General features: G+C 29.1%; 1 protein-coding gene across 2 annotated transcripts; it reads left to right on the top strand.

Moving 5' to 3' along the window:
- Positions 1 to 17,680: 17,680 nt before the first annotated feature.
- LOC117931586 (ent-kaurenoic acid oxidase 1-like) lies at positions 17,681 to 23,379 on the top strand. Of its 2 annotated transcripts, none has more exons than XM_034852570.1 (8): positions 17,681 to 17,986; positions 19,744 to 20,221; positions 20,902 to 21,165; positions 21,578 to 21,667; positions 21,783 to 21,861; positions 22,012 to 22,118; positions 22,213 to 22,334; positions 22,951 to 23,379. In XM_034852570.1, the coding sequence occupies exons 1-8, from the start codon at positions 17,754 to 17,756 to the stop codon at positions 23,054 to 23,056; spliced, it is 1,479 nt and encodes a 492-aa protein (XP_034708461.1). In that variant the 5' UTR covers positions 17,681 to 17,753; the 3' UTR covers positions 23,057 to 23,379. The 2 variants fall into 2 exon arrangements, with proteins under 2 accessions (XP_034708461.1, XP_034708462.1); XM_034852571.1 differs by lacking the exon at positions 17,681 to 17,986 and adding an exon at positions 18,558 to 18,834.
- The last annotated feature ends 736 nt before the right edge of the window (positions 23,380 to 24,115 follow it).

The raw sequence follows: 24,115 nt of genomic DNA on the forward strand, positions 1-24,115 counted from the left end.
GATAATTGAAAATATTTTATCCATGAAACTATATTAATGTTCATTATTGGGCTTTGAACTCATTCCCTTTCGTTGACAATTTTTCAGGTACTTTCAATTCGGGCTAGGAGTGATGGCTAGGTTGAGGAATTGTATTTATTAGGATTTGGTTCAAACATTATTTTAGACATTGTATAGATATTAAAATTTAATTTCTTCTTAAATTATATGAGTTTGAAGTTATTTGGACAATAACACTTTGGTTGATGTGTTAGTTTTAAAGTTGATAATTGAGGATTATAGAATTTATTTATTTTACTACTTTAAACAAGAATTTGGTAATTGGAAACCATCTAGTTACAAGATGAATGTTTGTATCATTTCCACTTTGAGCATTCGGGCTTAAGGTGTGAAATAACTATCATGCCCTTGGAGTGGGTTTTGAGGCATGACAACATGAGTTGATATCATCATCCCTCCATTGAAGAACTCTAAAGGGAAGTATTCTCCTAAAGTGATAAGCGTGATGAGCTTTTGTACTAAGAGGTCATCAACCTGTTCAACCACTTGTTTTCTATTGGGCTTCTTTTATTTTTTTTCTTATTTAGATGTCGACGAATATTTTGTTTACGTTGTTCTCTCCTAGGAAGATTGGAGTATGGATGTGGTTCTTACTTCTTGAAAGGTTTCCTTCGTGTTACCAATGTCCAACCTTCTTCATCATATGGCATTGACTCATTATTAGAGTAAAGGTGAAAGAAGGGTGTCTTGGCATGGCACTTGTGTTTGCTCCAGCTTAGGTAACTTACATCAAATAGTACCAGTGCATGCCCCTAGTGTTTTAAGTGGAATGTGTAATGGAACAGGATCGAATGACCTAAATGTGATTGCAACATGATTTGACTCTACCACTTCATCAAAATTTAAATGAATTCTTCCTTGTTTTGCAAGTTTCATTATGAGTTCTTTTAATATGAAACATTTCTCCACTAAGTGGATGACGATTTGGTGGTAATGATAGTAGTTTGGATCATTGACACATCTCATTTCTTCCAAGCACTTGCACTCAAGAATCTCAAGACACCAATTGCCAATAGCCAACTCTTTGAATGTGCAAGGTTATATCTCTTGAAGGATATACAAAATACCCCAATGCATTCCTTATATGCACATTTTCACAGCCAACACCTCAAATAATCTATCTTTGTAATGACATCAATTGATGTAGTCAACAATCGGCTCGTCTTTTCATTGTTTGGTATTGGTGAGCTCCATCATGCTTACCACTTATCGGGTGCTATAAAAATGGTTGAGGAATTCATGCTCCATTTGATCCCAGTTTTCAATGCCCTTGAATGCAAAGTCAGTGTACCAATCAAAGGCATTCCCTTAGAGAAATCAAACATATTGTTTGACCAATAGGTCACCTTTTGTACATGCATTATTACAAGTTTCAATAAAGTGGGCAACATGTTACATTGGATTTCTTTTTCCATTGAATGACTAAAACTTTGGAGGTTGATAACTCACAAGCATATGTAGGTTATCAATCCTCTTGGTGTAAGGCTTAGAGTACATGAGTGTACTTTATGAGGGTCCACTACCATAATGCGCTCTAATGATATTAGTTATCAGGTCCTGAAGTTATTGGATAAATAACAATGCCACCGAGGCAAATTTAATGATTTGTCTCCCGATTTGCATCGACTTAGACGCATGTGCTGCATCACTAGGAGAAACGGTCCTTAAAGAGTGAGTGAGTCCTTGACTTGACTTAATTATGTTTTGCATTTGTGTTTCAACCTTGTTCATGAGAGAGGCTATTTGTAGATATTTCTCCTTGACAGTCTTGGTGAGTTTGTCAATGGCATGAGCCCTTTTTGCTAGTTGTTCTTCCATGGATGTAGTGTCGTAGCCTATTACTTGCATAGTCACTGAGAAGTAAGAAGTGAAAGAGCTAGAATGACCTGCTTTGACAGACCAATTGGTGAGCCAAGGGTTGAGTTGGCATCATCAATAGGGTATAGAAACTTATCCTCAAAGTCCTTCATTGCTTAATGGTTTTTTTCCTTACCATGAGAACTTCGTCCTTTTGACCCCAAAGAGGCTAAAGTGATGACTGGTTGGTAACTATTATGCATCCCTATTGTTTTTAGCAAATGAGTGTGCTCGCTTGCTAACTTTGTTGACGGTATAGTAGTCGATTTCACTTTGCTACAAGTCATAGGGCATGTAGAGGTACTGTGTGTCAATTGGGTAATGATAATCTTGTCATTACCTTTGTCGACATCAGCAACTTGAGCTTTCTTAGATGTGATCGTCTTAGCAGTGATCATTTTCTTGGTGGATAAGATAAGAGGCAAAGAGATACTATCAAGCGTTTTAAAAATTTGTACACACAAATTTCGTAGAGATCCTACAATGTAAGCAAAACGATGGGGAAAATATGCGAACAAAATATTTTTATTAAAATTGATAAATTTTGGGGTACAATCTTTGTGGTAATATTCTTTTACAAAAGAATATATCCTCTGATTATTTCTCCTTGATTATAATTTCGAAAATGACGATGACAATTTCTTAATTTTGAAGATCAATTGAAGGTCGTAAGTGACTTATTTTCGAATGAATGCATTGAACAATGAAGATCGCGTGTGTACATGATGAAGATGTTTTCTTTGTTTTCAAAGTCAATCGAGGGCCTAGAGTGGCTTATTCTTAAATGATTTTGTTGAAAAGCAAAGAACATGAGTGTAATTCTTCTACATTTTCTTGGACTTATAAGGAGATTTATGAAGCATTTTCTTCTTTGTAAAGCTTTGTTTCTCATGTGGAGTCATTTTTTTCAACCCCAAAGTCCCCTCATCAAAGGAAGTCACCCCTATTTATAAATGAAATTAGGAAATTAAAATTTGAAATTCCCTAAAATTTAGTTGCTTAATTTTAGCAACTTGTTTTCTTCATTAAGGAAATTTTCCAACAATAGAATATTTATTTATTCTTTATTCTTTTTTGACTTCAATTGGAATATTTGTTTCCTTTAATAATTTTTCAATAAAAGCATCTATATATATATAATTTTCCTTAGATTTCAATTGAAAGATTTAATTTTATTTGGAAGGCTAAATTATTAGTCTTTTAAATTTAGCCATGCATGTGTTACCTTTTTTAACATATGCCACATGTCAAATATATGTAGGGCCAATCACGTGTTGATCCCAAATTTTGTCGAATCGGGGAGTCATATTTTTTTAAGACCAATTTGGTGATAATTTATTTCACTAAAAATTTTGATGTCTACAACTTGGACTACCTAAGGAAAAAAATTTTGATGCCTATTGGTGAATTTTCCTTGAGAACGTTGTGTGAGAAGTCTCTTTGACATAACATTAAGACCTAGCATGATATGCCTATAATATTCACAAACATTAATGGCATGTTTTCAGGTGAATCCCATGTTTGTGAATTTCTCTAATCTCTATCATTAATAAAACTATAATTAATTTTAAATAATATATTATTAAAACTTGTAATTTTTAAAACATTATTATTTATCTTTAATAAAAATATAATTTATGGACTTATTAATATTTTAATACCTATATTTTATAGTTTTTAGTAAATTATTATTGTATTTTAATAAATAAATTTTCATTACATTATTTATTGAAATTATTATTATTTATTTTTTATTATTTAATATTTATTTTAAAGTAGATAAATATTTGTGTGATTTTTTAAAATATCATGGTTCACTGTAAAAGTTTTTTATACGTTATTATTATTTTTAAATAAAAAATATAATTACTAGCAATTTGATAATTTTTTTATATTTATAGAAGATAAAAATTTTAAAAAGAAGATGGTTACGTTTAATAAAAAAAATGATAACATTTAACATGAAATTGGTTTATTTAATCAGATGAGTGTGTTTGTAAGGAAAAAAAAGGAAAATAATAAAAATAAAAGTAAAAATATGATTATTTTCAATATTTTCAAAATTGGACTGGTTATTAAACCGAAAAATGTATCGATTCACGGTTTAATGGTCGAACTGGTGGTTGAACCACAATCAAACCAATGATGTTATAAATATATTAATAATTTATGTATTATATAAAAATAAAAATAATTATAAAAAATAATGAACATATATAATTAAAAATATTTTTAAATACATATATAATATTTAGGTATGAATATATATATATTTAAGATTAAAGAAAAATTATTATATTAATTCATTTATATTATTTTCATACTTTTCATTATATAATTATTATAAAAATAAAGATGAATGTAAATATTTATATTTATTTAATGGTTTTATGGAAAAAAAAAATCAATGTGTCGACATTATTATTTAATTTATTGCATAACAACATATATTAAAACCATAGTGGTACAATGGTCCATGCCCTGCATTTTGTAACTATAAGTCTATGGCTCAAATCCCCTTGGGCGCAAAAAAACATTTTTCCTCATCTTTAAATATAGGCTATTTAAATATCTTGAAACAATTAGGTACAACACATGAGTATGGGCAATGGGCTTGGATATGGCTTTGAGTAAATATGGACTTTGAATGTGAAGAGCCCAATTAAATTTTGGGTCAATTGTGACCGATTCCTTAGGAATCGAACAATTCATCCGCTCAACCGATAGCTCAAAAGGTTCAATACTAGTTTAACTACTAGATGGTTGGATCTAGCAAGCCAAACAGGAAAGGCCATTGGTTAACAGTTCAACCAATCTGATCAATCGATCCGATCTAGTTTTAAAAACATTAATTATTTTGGTGCGAAACTTTGGTGGGAGCTTAATCATAACATTTGGTCATTGCCTCCAAAATGGCTCATCATCCCTCACTCCTATTAATATTGGCACTTCTTCTGAAAAAATGGCCCTCATTCAATTCACCATCACTCCTCCATCTTCTTCCCCTTCTCTTCTTAGTCTATGACCTAATATCTACTGTATGCAAGCTTCCCATGAATTAGTGTCTGTAATCAAACAAGGTAGTGCTATCACCAATCAAGATTACCTCTCTAATCCTTGAGTTACAAATCACACTTATTATATGATCAATTCAAATACTCCAACTTCAAGGAGCATATGTCAAATTTTCACTAAAGGAAATGTTATGATCATAATATTCTAAATCATATGTCATTTGGATCACCCAAGGAAATACACTATCTCAATCCATGAGATATCATGGTGCCTCTATTAAGAATACATGTTACCACCAACTTTTATCAATAATATAGGGATATGTGACCACCTTAGGGTTTCACTCATAGGTCAAAGTCTCCTATTGACTTTGGCACATGTTAATATCTTCTCAAGGTTAAGAGTTTATGCAATATAATAGTTTGGTGAATTATGACATAAGGTTATCAATTGTCATGATTCACCATAGATCCTATCCAGTGTGCATCACATACAATATTGCACTCACTATAAAAAAAACCTATATTGACAATCAAGACAAATCATCCTTCTAATTGAGAGGTAATGCACTATAATCTTTACTAGATTGCCTAAATCTATGAACTAACTATAGACAATTTCTCTACTTACAAGGAACCTATGACTTGTATCCTCTATACAACTCCTAATGCACCAAAGTTACATATAATGTAAGAGATATGAGCATGCATACTCAAATATCCAATTAATGTAAAAGGGATAAAGGGAAACCAAGAAATATAAATAAATAAATTTATAAATATATCTTAATCTGTTATATCATGCCATGCTTTCTAGGGTTCAATCCTAATAGTTTCTACCCTTATTCATTTCCCTTCTACTACTCTCTTCCAGATTATTTTAAGTTAGATGCCTACACAACCTAACATATTGGTGGATCACATTAAGATAAAAGATTTTTAGTGATTGTAGCAAAAATTAGCATATTGAGTTCTAAAAAATTCTTAGTTGCCCACATAGGGCTCATTCCCTTCCCTTCCCTTCCCTTCCCTCCTCTCACTCTCTTCTAGATTTGCTCAATTTAATTGCCTGCACGACCAAGCATACTAATGGATAGAATCGAGATGAACAACTTAATGATTGAAGTAAATATTAATGAATCGAACCATACATTAACCATAGAAAATGACTCAAGGCTTATGTATGTTTTGAGACTACTATTTATGACATCCAACACTTCCCATATCCTAACATGGATTGTTAGATTAGGTTAGGCAAATGTTAGATTAGGTTGGATAAAAGGGGATGCTTTGAAAGCATTTGGATATTTATTTTACATACTATGGTGTGCATATTGATCTACCTCTAAATCTTATTTAATTTGGATATTTTGGACACATTAACCTATGTTTATTGTTTTTTACTTTTTTTTTTGGATATCTATCATTCTTGGATATTTCATTGAATACTTCCTCATTTTAAGGTAAATTTCTCTTAATCAATCTCCTTCACACTATTTAATAGTTTTTTACTTCCCTACTCTCTACCTCAATTATGCTTTCATTGGGAAAAATATTTTAAATAATTATTGTTGGAAAATGAAGTTTATATTTAATATTTTTTACTTCCCTACTTTCCATTTCAATTATGCACTTTTATTGGGACAAAAATAATTAAAATAATTATTGTTTGAAAAGGAAATATGTCCAATATAAAGATGTTAAGTCTGACTCATTTTTCTTGGTGGAATTATTTTTCCATGATTCCAAAATTATGTGATGATGGGATCAATTCCATATATATTTTGGTTATTGAATTATGACTTGGACCGACTCTTTATGTCTTGTCAAATGAAAAGAAAAGGGTCCAATAATTGAAAGATTAACCCTTTTGACATTCCATGCCAATGGAGACGGAGATGCCTTATATGGTAACTTGTTTTTATTTAAAATTTTAAATTGTAACTTTAGAATTTATGAAAAAGGGAAGCCTTCAAAAAAATATTCATGCCTTTTATAGTACTAAAGATGATCTCATTGTATATTTAATTTTAAATTAATAAAAAGATGGAAAAATATGTATCATTTTCATGTGTCTAATCATTTTATATTAAAACTACATAAATTAGTTTAATTATTTTAAATTACACAAATAATGTAAATTAATTATGTGACATGACATTGCATGTTTCATTTAATAATAGATTTTTATAATAAAAAATAAATAAATATATTGTAATTTGTATTGGGGTAAAATTATTATTTTTTAAATGCATAATAATATTTTTGTCACTTTTTAAATAATATATAATAATTTAATATAAAAGATTATTTAATAATATAAACTATTTTTTTTTATCATACTTAGAAGTAATAATACATGTAGGATCATCCTCGTTTAAAATATATATATATATATATTCTTGGGTCATAAGTATTAAGTATTAAGATATTTCAATGTTTTAATATCATTTATTTTTAATTTAAATTTCTTTGCAAATATTATTTTTATAAATAAAAAAAAACAACAAGAGATTTTAAATTGAGAAAAGTGAGTTTTGAGTCACTAATTTCAAAAAATATAGAAAAAGAAATTTCAATTTTTATAAACCAGTTTTATTTTCATCCATTTAAAAATATTTTAAAATACATATATACACTTTTTCATAATTCAGATAATTATTTCTTAAAATAATCTTCTACTTGTCAAGTTAAAAACACTTATTGACAATTTTTTTTACTGTAAAAATTGTTTTTAGATCAATAAAATAAGAAATTTTAAAAATTAAACTAAAAAAACTTTAAAACTAAAATTATAAAAATAAAATATTAACTTTCACTTTTCTAAACTACACTAAAAAAAATATAAATATCAAGAAAGAGTTAAAAATACATAGTGAGTCAATATTTTATTTTAATTTTTTTTAACTATTTTGACTTTAATTGTATTTAATTTTAAGTTTTTATTTTATTTTAATTGTATTTAATTTTTAAGTTTTTTATTTTTAATTGTATTTTTTTTTATTTCTTATTTTATTGTTGATGTCAACTAACAAACTTTTTATTCAATTTTATTTGAAAGAAAAAAAAAAGATTGGTGAATTTATATAATATAAGATATAACATTATTATTAATTAGAGAATTAGAAAAAAAATTATTTATCATTGAAGGGTTTTGAAAATTTTATCCAAAATAATTCTATCTCATATTACATGATAAAATAATTATAATATATTTATTTATAAGATACTTTTCTTAAATAAAAATGATAAATTAATTTTTTTATAACTTTATTTAAGATTATCTTAGAAAATAATTATTTAACTTATGAAAAATTACATTTATTTTAAAATATTTTTAAATGAATGAAAATAAAATTAATTTATAAAAATAAGATTTTTTTTTCCTATATTTTGTCTTTTAAATATTATTAATGAGGTGTCTACTTTTCCACCAATTTATATGAAATAAATTCAGAGCCATTAGTCAGAAAAGGATTTGCAAGCTGCAACAATATTTTATATGAGAAAACTATCACATTCTTTTAATATATGGTTTGGTTTTTCACACATTTTGCTAAATAATATTTTAATGGTAAAAAAAATGCATGGAGTAATGATTGAAAGAAAAGGTACGAGACAAAATTTTATCACCAAAGATAAGATAGAATGGAGGGAGGGATTTGTGGGACATTGTTTGATATTCATTTCCGTAACATACAAATTCATGTAGCAAGAAGCTATGCCAAAAATATTTCATCGTCTCAAACTATATGAATATTATTTTAGTACTTTTGTTATAATAAAATTATGTAAAGATAGAACTCATGGACAAAAGCTACGTAGATGAGTAGGAAGATAATATTTATATATTTTTATAATAATTTTTTAAAAAAAAATATTTTGCATATTAAGATATAAACTATAAACAAATGATTTTTAATTTTTTTTTTAAAAAATTTTTACCGCCGTATAGAGTCATTGATGGAAATATTTACATAGTAAATTTTCAAATTGTATAAAGGTATAATCTTTATGCTTAGAATTATTGAATTAGGGTTGATTTTGGCATATTTTATGGACACAATTTTTTCTAGATTGTATAAATGTGAAATTTGGTTTAAATATTTTTTTAGTATTTAAAAATAATATATTATATTAAAATATGTTTATCATTCAAACACAAAAGTAGAAATTTTTATTTGTGATTTTACTTTTTGTTATTTCAAAAATCTAACATGAGTATAATAAATTATTATATTATTTATTAAAAGAATTAATTCTATTTATTTTTCCTAAAGTTTTGGTTAAATATACGTAATCCTCATTAATTTGAAATTTCATTGTTCCCTAACCTTTTTATTTGTTATTTTCATTTATGTCCTCTATTCTTTAGAAATCCTTGATATATAAATTTTTATACTTTGAATGCGTATTAAGGGAGTGTGTTTAATAAAGTTTAATATTTATTACTAAATGAGTTAATATGACTTTAAGTTAAATTATAATTAAGTTGTTAACTTAAAAATTATTATTAAATTCTTACTTTAAGTATTAAAATTGTTTAATAAAATTAACTTTAAATTTACTATAAATCATCAAATTGACATATTTATCCTCATAGATTATAATTAGGGTAAATGAGTTCAAGTAATAATGGAGGTCGTGGAGTAGCAAAAGGGGTGGTGGGGATAATTAGGGCAAATGAGGATAAAATGAAGATGTGGACTTAAAAAATAAGTTAATTATTTTTATTTTTGATTTTAAGTGATATAATTAAGTTATTTTATCAAACATACTTAATTTACTTAATAACTTAAATTAAGTTATTAAATCATTTTAAGTTATTAAGTTGATTTACCAAAGACCCACTAAACATATGACTTAATAATATAATTAACATATTTGATTTTTATATGTCAATCTTCTTTAAGGCTTGTTTTTCATTTTATGTCTAGAAAATTATGTTACATATTGTTTTATCATCAATGCAATATTTTCTTATATAAGAATAATTATGAGATTGCCTTATTTTCAAACATTTTTTAATTATATATATATATATATATATATATATATATATATATATATATATATATTGAATATATTATTCTTAGATGAATTCATGGTATTTTAAATTAGAAGTAACTAATTTATAGACAAATTGAAAAATATTTTAGATGACAAAAATTTTCCTTAAAATTTTGATAAATGAATCAATACAATAACTTTTAAATAAAAATTAGAAATAATTGGTTAAAAGAGATGGAATAATCTCATATTTGTGAATTTAACCCTCCTATATTTTTATTTGAATAATAATCCATTTTTGATATAAATATCCTTAATTATTTCAAATATTTGCATATATGTTTTAAAAGAAATGGTTATATGTACAAGAAAAAGATAAGGATATTTTTATCAAAATAAAACCAAAAAATAATAAAGGATTAGATTTCTAAAATTGAGTTTTCAATGTATTTTTTAATCAAATAACCTTAAAAATTATGAATATATCATTACAATTAATTAGAAGTATTTTTCATCCATAAATTATGGTGAGACTTTATACCAATAAACTTGATAAGTGAAGGGTTTAAGATATATACAACTTCATACTTTTCAATTGTCAACTTAAAGTAAGACATGTTAATGCCTTCTCTCCAACATAAAAAGGCTTTGATGGGTAGCATTGGCTTACTAGCTATGGAATTTTAGTTCAAAATTGGATAAAGTCGTGATGGTGGAGTGTGAATAATTCCCCTACAGAGATGCTATCCACCTACTTTGAGATGACCCAAGATCATGATTTCTCCCCTTTCCAACTTCTTGTTGGTGAACAACCCGATGCTTCCCACTTAGAATTTTTTTGTCCTCTTTATATTCCCATTGCACCACTTCAGTGTACAAAGATGGGTTCTCAACAATGATTTGATGTTTATACGCACTTTTTGAGGGTGTTTGTTTTTTATTTTTTATTTTTTTTTTTATTTTTTTATCTTTTTGATGAAAATAATATTCTTTTAAATTTTAAATTATATTTTTAAATAATTTATTACAATTTTTTTTTATTGAACAGGAAAAACCAAATATTTTAACTTTTTTAAAATAAAATAAAAACATTTTAATGTTAATTTTTTTTTTGCTTTTTAGTTGTAAAGTCAATTTAGAATTAAGAAAAAAAAACAGAACCTTTCTATATTTATAATAAGATATTTTGAACCTTTAATGTGAGAGGGATTTTAAACACGCTTTGTAAACTATTATTTCATGAGAATTTTTTCCTATTGTAAGAGAAATCAAAGTCAATTTCTGAAGAACGATGTTACAAATTTCTTGGAATATTTTTATTAAATAAGAATTGATCTCGTTGAAGGATAATTAACCTAAAAAAAAAACCTTAAACCACACCTAAAGTATAATAAATTGATGTCTCAATAGGCCCGATAACTTGACAAAGCCAAAAATGAATTTAAGGCGTACTTGGAATATTATAAACTCATTGGCTTAAAAAACACATTACTTGGAAGTAGAAAGGGTACAAGAAAACATACATGCATGCAAAAATTGACATCTCTAAGAGGTCATACCCATGTAAAACTGTGATGACTAGTAGTTTAAAATTAATTAAGAGTGCATTTAATAGTGATTTTAGGAAGTGTTTCTAGTTTGTTTTTTGTTTTTTGTTTTTTTTATGTTTGAAAGATAAAAAATTTCTGAGTGTTAAAAAAATTATAAACATTTTCTAAAGCATTGTCAAATACACTCTAATGATATATTTGACAATAATTGTAAGAAGTGTTTTTAGTATTTCTAATACTTAAAAGATAAAAATTTTCAAGTATTAAAAATGTGAAAAACACTTTATAGAATCATATAAAACGCACTCTAAATGTTTAGCCCATGAAAATGTATAAGTTGCCTTTGAAAATGCACAAATAGCGCTAAAAAAGAATAACTTAAACAACAATCCTAGAAAAGTATAAGTGCCTTAAAGTAAGAAGATACCTATTAGTTATATAAATATCAAGAGGAAGATGTAATCAAAATACTTTTGTCATGGACAATATATCTTATTTTTATATGACTCTCGATATCATAAGAAATGTTGAACATTTCAAATCATGAATTGTGCAAAAATGTCAACATAAAAATAATTAGTCAATTTAGGAAAAAACAATTAAGATAAAACTAAATATGATAGAAGTATTAGGTGAAAGTCTAATGATTAAAAATGTAAAGATTGATTAGATAAAATTGACGTTGAGGTCCAATACCTAAAGATATGAAGTCTACTAAATATAAATGCACTTGAAGTCTAATACCTGAAAAGATAAAAATTATTGGATGCAAATGAGTTCTCCCATGAAAGCAAAAATTATAATAACTCAATCATATATACGATTGATAGTCCTAAAAGACTTGATATATACTTTACAATACAGCTATAATACATTTATATGGATCCATAGTTATATTATAATCCTTGATTGAAATGCCTAATTAAAGCAAATAATTATATGAAGGAGTAAAATATTTGAAACAATGATTGAAAATCTTGTATCATATTCTAGATCAAAACATGATAACAATATACTTAATCAAATTATATTCTTGTATGGAATAACATGGAAATTGTGATTGTTGTGATCTTGTTGGAATTCAAAAAAACTCAAAAGGACAACTAATTAACTAAAGAAGAATTTTGAAATAAAGATTTGGCCAACGGATCAAACATTTTTCAAATGAGATATTACTCTATGATCAATCAACACATATAGAGAAAGTGTTGAAATACGCTCATTAAGATAAATCACGTCCACTTAATTCCCCTTATAGATGTTTGTTCATTTGAAGTAAATAAGGATTTATTTCTTCTTAAATAAGAAAATAAAGAATTACTTAATCCAAAAATATAATACCTTAATCTAATTGGTGCACTAATGTGTGTATCTTGTAAATTGTATATGACCAAAAATAGCATTCTCTATCGATTTTTAAGTAAGTGAGTTTTTCTCTAACTCGAACACATTGAAACAAGGTCAAACATATACTACGATATTTTTGTGAAACAATTAAAATGAACTTATTCATAAACAAGATATATATTTACTTGTGGTAGAGTTGTGATCTAAGCAAATAATAATATTTACCTCCTCAAATCATTCCAAAAAAAAATTGTGATTCATAAAACAAGTCATGAATGGATATAGTTAAAATCTATGTTCCAATACATTTAGAAGTCATATCACTTATCCTTTATCAAAGACATGTGTCAATGATATTATGTTTATGAAGACAATGTTGCATCTATTATTCAAATTTTAAAAAAAGGACATATTAAAGGGATTGAAATAAAAACATTTCACAATATTTATGTTCTAAGATAGTCGAGAGTCATGCAACATGTCCTTTATCAAAGACAAACCAACAGTATTATATGAAGACAATGTTATATGTATTACACAAATCAAACAATAATATATTAAAGGTGATTAAACCAAACACATTTTCATTAAATTATTCTATACATGTGAGCTTTAAAAAAGTTGAGAAAATTGTTGTTCAACTAATAAGATTAAATAATAATCTAATAAACTTATTCACAAATAATTAAGGACAAAGGATAATCATACACAATATTAGAATAAGTTGATTTAAGAAACTTCAAAACTAAGCATAATCATGTCTGTAGTAGGGGAGTAGACTGACAAGGATGCCATATATTGTACAATCTTTTTCCCTTTACCCAAGTTTTATCTCACTAAATTTTACTAACAAAGTTTTCAAGAAGATCATAGGAATCAAATAACATTGAAATAATATTATAATTTTTTTTGTCCCTAAGTTTTTTGCCACCAAGTTTTACCTAATAAAGTTTCAAGGTGGCAAATTCTTCTCATGTGATCGTTGAATCATTATGTTTGGTTACCCTTATCCTATAAATAAAAGTTGTTAGATTAATAAAATTCACACAACGATTAACACCTTTTTTTTTTTCTTCTTATTTTCATTTTATTTCAAAGAAGGATTTGGTCCGGAATAGATGAAATGGGATGTACGAAGTGATAACTTATGGTTAAGAATCAAGATTAGTCCGGCTCTATGATGGGTTGGTCCTAGGCACAATAAAAGTCTCTTCTAAATATATCTCTACATTTTCTGACGTGTCACCTTTCATGTATTTAACTAGATAATGCTAGGCTGATAAAAAACAAATGAGTCGAGGAAATGCAAAAATTTTGACGTGGGAAGAAAGTAAGAAAGGACTTATAAAGGAAATTATAAATAACATAAAAATAATAATAAAATAATAAGATCTAGGATGTTCGACTTCCAGATTTTAATTTTCACGAAAATACTATTAAAATAATTTATTAAAAAAAAAAAGAAAAAAAAGATTCATGATGCTGGAAGCTGAAAGAGGCACCTGCAGAAGTTTCTGCAGAGGTAAGCAGGAAAGGTGAAGAAGGAATTCAAAGAAAAGAGGAATAATATAGAATAAGATGGGGGCGAAAAGAGGCCAAGAGGGTGAAAACAGAAGTTGAAAAAAAATAATGGAGTACATTGGCATGGGTCTTAATTACTGTCTTTGGCAGCATCCCTCCCTTTTTTTTTTCTTTTTTCTTTTTATTCATTTGTCTCACCACCACATAATCTCATTTTTCTGTGCACCGGCCGGCACCTTGAGGTCCAATACCTAAAGATATGAAGTCTACTAAATATAAATGCACTTGAAGTCTAATACCTGAAAAGGTAAAACTTATTGGATGCAAATGAGTTCTTCCATGAAAGCAAAAATCATAATAACTCAATCATATATACGATTGATAGTCCTAAAAGACTTGATATATACTTTACAATACAGCTATAATACATTTATATGGACCCATAGTTATATTATAATCCTTGATTAAAATGCCTAATTAAAGCAAATACTTATATGAAGGAGTAAAATATTTGAAACAATGATTGAAAATCTTGTATCATATTCTAGATCAAAACATGATAACAATATACTTAATCAAATTATATTCTTGTATGGAATAATGTGGAAATTGTAATTGTTGTGATCTTGTTGGAACTCCAAAAAAACTCAAAAGGACAACTAATTAACTAAAGAAGAATTTTGAAATAAAGATTTGACCTACGGATCAAACATTTTTCAAATGAGATATTACTCTATCAATCAACACATATAGAGAAAGTGTTGAAATACTTTCATTAAGATAAATCACGTCCACTTAATTCCCCTTACGGTTGTTTGTTCATTTGAAGTAAATAATGATTTACTTCTTCTTAAATAAGAAAATAAAGAATTACTTAATCCAAAAATACAATACCTTAATCTCATTGGTGCACTAATGTGTGTCTTGCAAATTGTATATGACCAAAAATAGCATTCTCTATTAATTTTTAAGTAAGATAGTTTTTCTCTAACTCGAACACATTGAAACAAGATCAAACATATACTGTGATATTTTTTTGAAACAATTAAAATGAACTTGTTCATAAACAAGATATATATTTACTTGTGGTAGAGTTGTGATCTAAGCAAATAATAATATTTACCTCCTCAAATCATTCAAAAAAAATTGTGATTCATAAAACAAGTCATGAATGGATATAGTTAAAATCTATGTTCCAATACATTTAGAGGTCATATCACTTATTCTTTGATCACTTATCCTTTATCTAAGACGTGTGTCGGTGATATTATGTATATGAAGACAATGTTGCATCTATTATACAAATTAAAAAAAATGATATATTATAGGCGATTGAAATAAAAACATTTCACAATATTTATATTCTAAGATAGTCGAGAGTCATGCAACATGTCATTTATCAAAGACAAATCAATAGTACTATATGAAGACAATGTTATATGTATTACACAAATCAAACAATAATATATTAAAGGTGATTAAACCAAACACATTTTCATTAAATTATTCTATATATGTGAGTTTTAAAAAGTTGAGAAAATTATTGTTCGACTAATAAGATTAAATAATAATCTAATAAACTTATTCACAAATAATTAAGGATAAAGGATAATCATACACAATATTAGAATAAGTTGATTTAAGGAACTTCAAAACTAAGCATACTCATGCCCGTAGGAGGGGAGTAGACTAACGAGGATGTCATACATTGTACAATCTTTTTCCCTTTACCCAAGTTTTATCCCACTAAATTTTACTAACAAAGTTTTCAACAAGATAATCATAGGAATCAAATAACATTGAAATAATATTATAATTTTTCTCGTCCCTATGTTTTTTGCCACCAAGTTTTACCTAATAAAGTTTCAAGGTGGCAAATTCTTTTCATGTGACGATCGTGCAATCATTATGTTTGGTTACCCTTATCCTATAAATAAAAGTTGTTAGATTAATAAAATTCACACAACAATTAATATTTTTTTTTCTCCTTATTTTCATTTTATTTCAAAGAAGGAAGTGATTGTTGAAGTCAAGAGAGAATTATTGAGAAACAATGACTTAACTTTTTCATTGATTAAGAATGAATATATATATATATACAAACCTAAAACACAAAAATATGAAACAATTTATTCAAAACACAAAAATAGGAAATAATCCTAAAATTAGCCCAAAACATAAAAATAAGAAATTATAACTAATTAGAAGAATTTAAAAATAAAAAGAAAATTTATTGTAATGAATTCCAGATAACTTATGGTTAAGAATCAAGATTAGTCCGGCTCTATGATGGGTTGGTCCTAGGCACAATAAAAGTATCTTCTAAATATATCTCTACATTTTCTGACGTGTCACCTTTCATGTATTTAACTAGATAATGCTAGGCTGATAAAAACCAAATGAGTCGAGGAAATGTTAGAACAAGAAGGCGCTGCAAAATTTTTGACGTGGGAAGAAAAAGTAAGAAAGGACTTGTAAAGGAAATTATAAATAACATAAAAATAATAATAAAATAATAAGATCTAGGATGTTCGACTTCCAGATTTTAATTTTCAAGAAAATACTATTAAAATAATTTATTAAAAAAAGAAAAGAAAATTCATGATGCTGCAAGCTGAAAGAGGCAACTGCAGAAGTTTCTGCAGAGGTAAGCAGGAAAGGTGAAGAAGGAATTCAAAGAAAAGAGGAATAATATAGAATAAGATGGGGGCGAAAAGGGGCCAAGAGGGTGAAAACAGAAGTTGAAAAAAATAATGGAGTACTTTGGAAAGCACCCATCGGCATGGGTCTTAATTACTGTCTTTGGCAGCATCCCTCCCTTTTTTTTTTTATTCATTTTTCTCACCACCACAATAATCTCATTTTTCTGTGCACCGGCCGGCACCCTTTTGGCCTTTGTTTCCATCACCCCCCTTGTTTGCCACCTTAGAAAATTATTTCTTTGTTAAAAAAATTATCTGCTTTATCATTTTTGTTAACGTTAATTAAGACAAATGATAAGACAACGGGAAGTGTTACAATATGGATGCATAAAAAGATGTCCAATGTTGACATGGATAGATGGAATGAAGATAACCCACATCGACTAAACCAATGATTAACCCAAAAAACTAATAATTAAATAGAAAGGTGGTGACATGACATTTCAAATAATGAAGATTAATATAAATTTCTTTTTCAGTGGGGTACAAGTGGAGGGTACTTAGGCCCAGAGAGGAGGAGTAGGGTGACAGCAGGTGAGGGTAGCAGTTGTCGCCAAATAGTAGTTAAATATTCCATAACAGGAATGGCTGTCGTGGGGGTGATACTCATTGAAGAAATTTTTAAGCTCATCAAGGAAGGAAGAGGAGGAGGAGGAGGAGGAGGAGGAGGAGAGTAAGGGGAGTGAGCTTCAATGGAGTTGGGTATGATCTGGGTGGCCTTTGGGGCCATTTTGGGAGGTGTTTTGGGTGTGAAATGGGTTTTGAGGAGAGCAAATTCATGGGTTTATGAAGTTAAGCTGGGAGAGAAGAGGTATTCTCTTCCACCAGGTGATCTTGGTTGGCCTTTCATTGGTAATATGTGGTCTTTTCTCAGAGCTTTCAAGTCCACTGATCCTGATTCTTTCATCTCCAGCTTTATCACCAGGTGATCACCCTCTTCCTCTCTATACACATATCCACTGCGTTCTCTTCCTCTCTTTACCATTCAAGGACATACTACCATCTAATGGTCTTGTAGGATATGGGTTTTCTTTCTTTAATTTTTGTCTGCTTTTTTTTCTCCCCCTAAATGCATACAGTAGTTTTGAATTTTGGTGTATAAAGATAATAATTTTTAAGAGTTGGCTTTTTTTTTTTTTTTCTATTTTAAATTGGTTATTTTGTTACCTTTCTTGGTGGTAGTGATTATACTTTTTGTTATACTTTCTACTTTTTAGTGGACTTTTTGTATGTTGATGTTTGGTGTGAGTCACTAAATTTTTTTACAATAATTTCTTTATTTGTTTATTGGGTATTCTAGAAGTTGTGAGGATGATCCATGATTTTTTAATGGAAAATGACAAGATTTTGTTGTTATTGGGGTGTTAAGATGCCGATTAGAAAGATGCTGTCCTTTTCTTGTCTGAAGGAATTGGAGATGCTATATGTTTGCTTCCTTCGTCTTCTTCTTCCTCGCTTTTATTATTATTATTATTATTTATTTATTTATTTTGTTTGTTTGTTTGGGCATGGCTTGCTTAACAACTCCTATTGATATAAATTCCTTTTTTTTCTGGTAATAATCCATTGTTTCCAGTTAGAGTTAATTTTACAAAATCTAGAATAGATTTTGATTCCTAAACCATCCAAAAATTCATAAAAAGTCAAGGATTTGTATTTTGGGGATTATGATTTCTAGGACTCCATCTGCCTAACTTAACATTAATCTCCATGTTCTGCTCTGTTCCTGCAATTCTTGAAACTCTTCAATCTTCCCTAATGGATTTTGTGGGGGTAAGCTTGACTTCGAAGAAATCGAGATATTCAAAAGCCTTGATGCATGAAATATTTGAATATTGAGTCTGTCAGCAATGTTTTTCATGGTTAAAATCAATTTTTCTTTGGTTAATTTAGGGGGTGACTCTGCTACTTGAAATCATATCTTAGAGCTAGTTCATGTATGGTTGATACTTTGGTTATTCATTATCAAATAGGATGAAACATTTTTGGGTAGAAGAAAACCATATGAAAGGTGCCCTGAAGAGAGATAGGTTGGAAGATTATGTTTGGTTCCTAGGATTTGAGGGGATCAAACTCATTTTTCATGTTTAACTCTTTTATATAAAGATTAAATAATTTGAAAATATATGAATTTATAAGTATTTTCCAAAATAAAACCAAACATGAAAATATCATTTCCATTAGTATTTGTTTTTTTTTCCTTTCCTTCATATTTTCTAGGAACCAAACATAGCGTAGTAGAACTTATACCTGATGTGGAGCAAGGAAGCAGTTTGCAGACAGCTCAGGTCTGCCTTAGCAAGCATGGAGGTCATAGCCACTTGTCTGCCAAGGCTATTTCACTAAGGTCCTGGTATTCTTGTGAAGTCAGATCGATGCAGAGCCCATTCTGCTCTGCCTCAATGAATACATGAACTTAATATATCATTAGCTTTGATGATTGGATCTTCAAAATTCTAAGAAGGATATTTTATCATCTTAGTGTTCCGAAGTTCTCTGATCATGTTCAACCCTTGGTTATAAGGTCATGGTCTAAGGGCATGCATTGCACAATATGCTTCTATTATTTGTTCCCCATCCAGACCTTTGTCTCTCTGTTTCATGAGGTAAAGGTGGATTGTAGTTTAAGAGAAACATTTCGAATTTAAAATAAATGATTGTGGCTGTTCATTTTTAATCCAGATTTGGACAAACTGGTATGTACAAGGCGTTAATGTTTGGGAACCCTAGCATCATTGTTACTATACCTGAAGCATGCAGAAGAGTCTTAACAGACGATCAAAATTTCAAGCCGGGCTGGCCTACATCCACCATGGAACTGATTGGAAGGAAATCATTTATTGGCATTACTAGTGAGGAGCACAAACGGCTCCGCCGGTTAACAGCAACTCCAGTCAATGGGCATGAAGCATTGTCCATTTACATGCAATATATTGAAGACAACGTTATATCTGCCTTGAACAAATGGGCTGAGATGGGAGAATTTGAATTCTTAACTGCACTCCGAAAGCTTACTTTTAAGATAATTATGTACATATTTCTTAGCTCAGAGAGCGAGCATGTAATGGAAGCTCTGGAGAGGGAATATACTTCACTCAACTATGGAGTTAGGTCCATGGCAATCAATCTCCCGGGTTTTGCTTACCATAAAGCACTCAAGGTAACCCTTAATATTTACTTTTACTTTAGTTTTAGATTCAAACTAAAAACAATATTACTTTCATTGATGCATTTTCCGAGTTTTTTCTTTATTGGTAATTTCTGCTGATAAAATTTACCATGCACACATGGTCACAACTTGATATCATTTAGCTAATTATATGGTTTTATGCCATTCAACAGGGATGAAACCTTCTGATCTTAAAGCCTTGGTAACCCCTAAACCTGATTATTATGGGGACGAAATAACTAGTAATATTAAGATACTAAAACTGATTGTTCTAGGATATTAACCTGAAACTAGCACATTTACTAATTTGATTGACCTAAAATGGATCAGATGGGCATTCAGGCTTCTTGTCCAGAATTTTGAAGCTGTCGAGGGATGGGTAAAAATGTTAAGCTCTTGGTTATCCCTTATGCTTAAGCTTCTTTCACAAGTTAAAAATGTACATAGAGTTATACTGTCCTTCACAGGCGACCTCAACTTGCAGTAGACCTCTAGGAATCAGAATTCGGCAAGTTCTCCATTTTCTTACTGTAATATGTTCAAAATTATGAAGTAAAAAGTAAACAAGTCTTTTCAAAGATATGGCTAAAATGGGAATGTGTCCAGACTTGGTAATTTTTTCTGAATATTTATTCAATTATTGTTTATCATATGGTTTGTCTTGATTTCAGGCTCGGAAAAATCTTGTGAACATTTTTCAATCTATAGTGAATGAGCGAAGGGATAGGAAGAAAGGGAATTCTCAAACAACGAAAAAAGACATGATGGATGCTCTGCTGGACATCGAAGATGAGAATGGAAGAAAATTGAGCGATGAGGAAATCATAGATGTTCTTGTAATGTACTTGAATGCCGGTCATGAATCTTCTGCTCACGTCACGATGTGGGCTACTGTCAAGCTACAAGAAAACCCTGAATTTTTCCAAAGAGCCAAGGCAGAGTATGAATTTGGATAATAAGGCCCATGAATCCATCTAGTATTTTATTTTCCTTGATATGATTGAAAATTTGGTGACTCAAGCCTGTTGATTGACCTGATCTTGGTGCAACTATATAGGAGATCTTTGCTTATGTTACCAGACTATCTGGAAATTTAATAATCAGCCATTAATTTTGTTTGATTGTTAAGAAGAGAAATAAAGAAAACCGAGACTGCTAAAGTAGCAATTCCAACCATAAATGCTTTGTATGTAACCAAACATCTGCGAAGCTCTTTAACATTGAGAAGGAGCTAATCTGACAGGTCCTTACTCTGATTACTACTTGTTTGATACAATAGAACATGAGCCTTAATTCTCTTTGATTTTTCTGAAATATGCTTTCTGATTGCATTTGACCACATTATAGGCAGAGCAAGAGGAGATCATAAGGAAGAGACCACCTAACCAGAAGAGATTGACGCTCAAGGAAATTCGAGAAATGGAGTATCTTCCCAAGGTGATCGATGCATCTTTGATATCAAAATTTGCAGCCACTTGGCTTCCACTGAGTTAGCTTGGTGTTTAGAATGTGACTAAACTGCATTTTTCTTTGTGGGGGAAAAAAATTGAAGGTGATCGATGAAACGCTTCGTTGGATTACATTCTCATTTGTGGTATTCCGAGAGGCAAAAGCAGACATTAATATATGTGGTCAGTTTATGTCATGGATTTTCATCTCTCATAATTCTAGTCATGCATGAGCTCTGGTTGTGTAACTTCTAATGTGTTAACTGAGCTCTGTTATGATGTTTAGACACTCAAAAGAAAAAAACTCATCAGATGAAATCGGTTCTTTTGCAGGTTATACTATTCCCAAGGGATGGAAGGTTCTGGTTTGGTTTAGATCCCTTCACTTTGACCCTGAAACATATCCAGACCCAAAGGAGTTTAATCCTTGCAGATGGGATGTAAGTTGAAAAGCACTTGCATTTTTTTTCATTCCTACCTTAAATTGTTTGAATGAATGGTTTAATATGCTAATATTCTCGACATTGTGTATAGGATTATACAGCAAAACCGGGAACTTTCCTTCCCTTTGGATTAGGCAGCAGGCTGTGCCCTGGCAATGATCTTGCCAAGCTTGAAATTTCTGTTTTCCTACACCACTTTCTCCTTAATTATCAGTAAGTTATCATCTGTCTCTTCAATTTTCTATTCAGTACTATCATATACAAGTTTATGGATGGTTACTTAAAATCACCGAGAAGTAGAAATATTCATTATGAGAAAAAAAAAATGAAAAATGAAAATGCAAATAAAGATTTGTTTTGTCCAAAGTGCTATAACAAATCATCAGGATATTAAATTAGAACATTTGAAGCGCATAATATTCAAAATCCAAAAGCTTTGATTTTATTAGGCCACATTTGGGATGACTTTCTTCATGGCTTTTGAATTGCTCATAAAAGCTCTTTTCATTCAAGTCAGTAGAAAGATGCTTTCAGGGAAAAGGCTTTTAGATTTCTTTTTGGTAGAATTGTTGAGAATGAGATACTTTGCAATCTCTCCTTCTCATGGAGCTATTTGACAAAGCACTTCATTAGAATTGACAACTGCCAAATGGGCTCTAAAGTACCTGAAATTTGGTAATGCTTTTTGTTTGAAAACATATAGGCCTGAGCTGGCTGGTGTAGGAGGTTAAATGTTAAACCAAAACCCTAAACTTCTGATAGTTGTTACTTCGTTATTAGCAGGTCCAAAATTCCATTCTTATTTACTTTTGGTAATTGGGTTTTTCAGGCTGGAACGGCTGAATCCTGGGTGCCCGCGCATGTACTTACCACACTCAAGGCCCAGAGACAATTGCTTGGGAATAGTCCGAAAAGTAGCAGCTGAATCAGAATAATTGAGGAAGAAAAAAATGGCTCCACACCAGCCCAGGCAGGTTCTTCTTCCTTGACAAGAAGGCATAGAATAGCATCAAATATGTCATTGGCGGAGTGTGTTCCTCAATGGCCAGGGAGATTTCGTTGTAAGGTAATACTAGTTATTACTAATCGGATGAGGTTTCCTTGTTTTTGTATATTAATGCTACAGAAGGGTGAAACTTTTGTATAAAGTAGGATAAAGAGTTTGGTAAGCCATTATCAAACTTTTCATAGATGAATATGTTTGTTTACTCTGTGTTTGTAATAATTCTAGGTAAGTTTGGTTGGTTTTTTATGCCTATTTTTTGTAGTTGTGCTAGCCGAAGTTTCGATACAAAAAACATAAAAATCAAACAATTCACATAAAAAAGATATATGAAGTTCTAATGTGGTTCTGCTAATCATGTCTTCATCCATGGATAAAATTTTTTTTTACTAAAATATAGATAATATTATAAAAATTAGATAGAACCACTGGATTCCAATTATATCACATATTTTTTCATTTTTTCCTCCTACATCATGAATTACGAGCCTCTTGTTCCATCGGGTTTTGTACCTGTTCTCACAATTATATTTACCACATAGTCTTCATAAGATCATCATCTCATAAGAGTAATAGTCATGTATTTAGAGATGTTTAATAAATCAATTTATTGATTTAATATGATTTAATAACTTAATTTAAGATATCAATATATTAAGTTTTTATTTAGGAACATAATTTAACATTGTAACTTAAGGCCAAAAATGATTTTGATGAATCAATTTAATGACTTAGTATAACATAATAACTTGAAGTCATTAAATATTAAGTTTTATCAAATGCCCAATTAAGGAGAATCAATAAAAAATCGTCTAGTAACTCACATACAAGGCATTAAAATGAGAGAAATAGTTGGCATTAAGAATCAAGAAAGAGATATTGATTCACTTTATAAGAAGTGAGAATGAGAGTTAAAAATTCATTCCCATCGAAGAAACTAAAATTCTTCAAGAATAATTGAAATTGTATTCTACCACTTGTTGGATACAAA

This window comes from Vitis riparia, chromosome 15 (genome assembly GCF_004353265.1).
Source record: "Vitis riparia cultivar Riparia Gloire de Montpellier isolate 1030 chromosome 15, EGFV_Vit.rip_1.0, whole genome shotgun sequence".
In the NCBI taxonomy this organism is placed as follows: Eukaryota; Viridiplantae; Streptophyta; class Magnoliopsida; order Vitales; family Vitaceae; genus Vitis; species Vitis riparia.

Coding starts and splice junctions, on each gene's coding strand:
- LOC117931586 (XM_034852570.1), top strand. CDS start 17,754: ATGGAGTTGGGTATGATCTGGGTGGCCTTTGGGGCCATTTTGGGAGGT. Junction 21,166..21,577: donor AATTTTTCCAAAGAGCCAAG/GCAGAGTATGAA, acceptor ACCACATTATAG/GCAGAGCAAGAGGAGATCAT. Junction 22,335..22,950: donor CACTTTCTCCTTAATTATCA/GTAAGTTATCAT, acceptor TGGGTTTTTCAG/GCTGGAACGGCTGAATCCTG.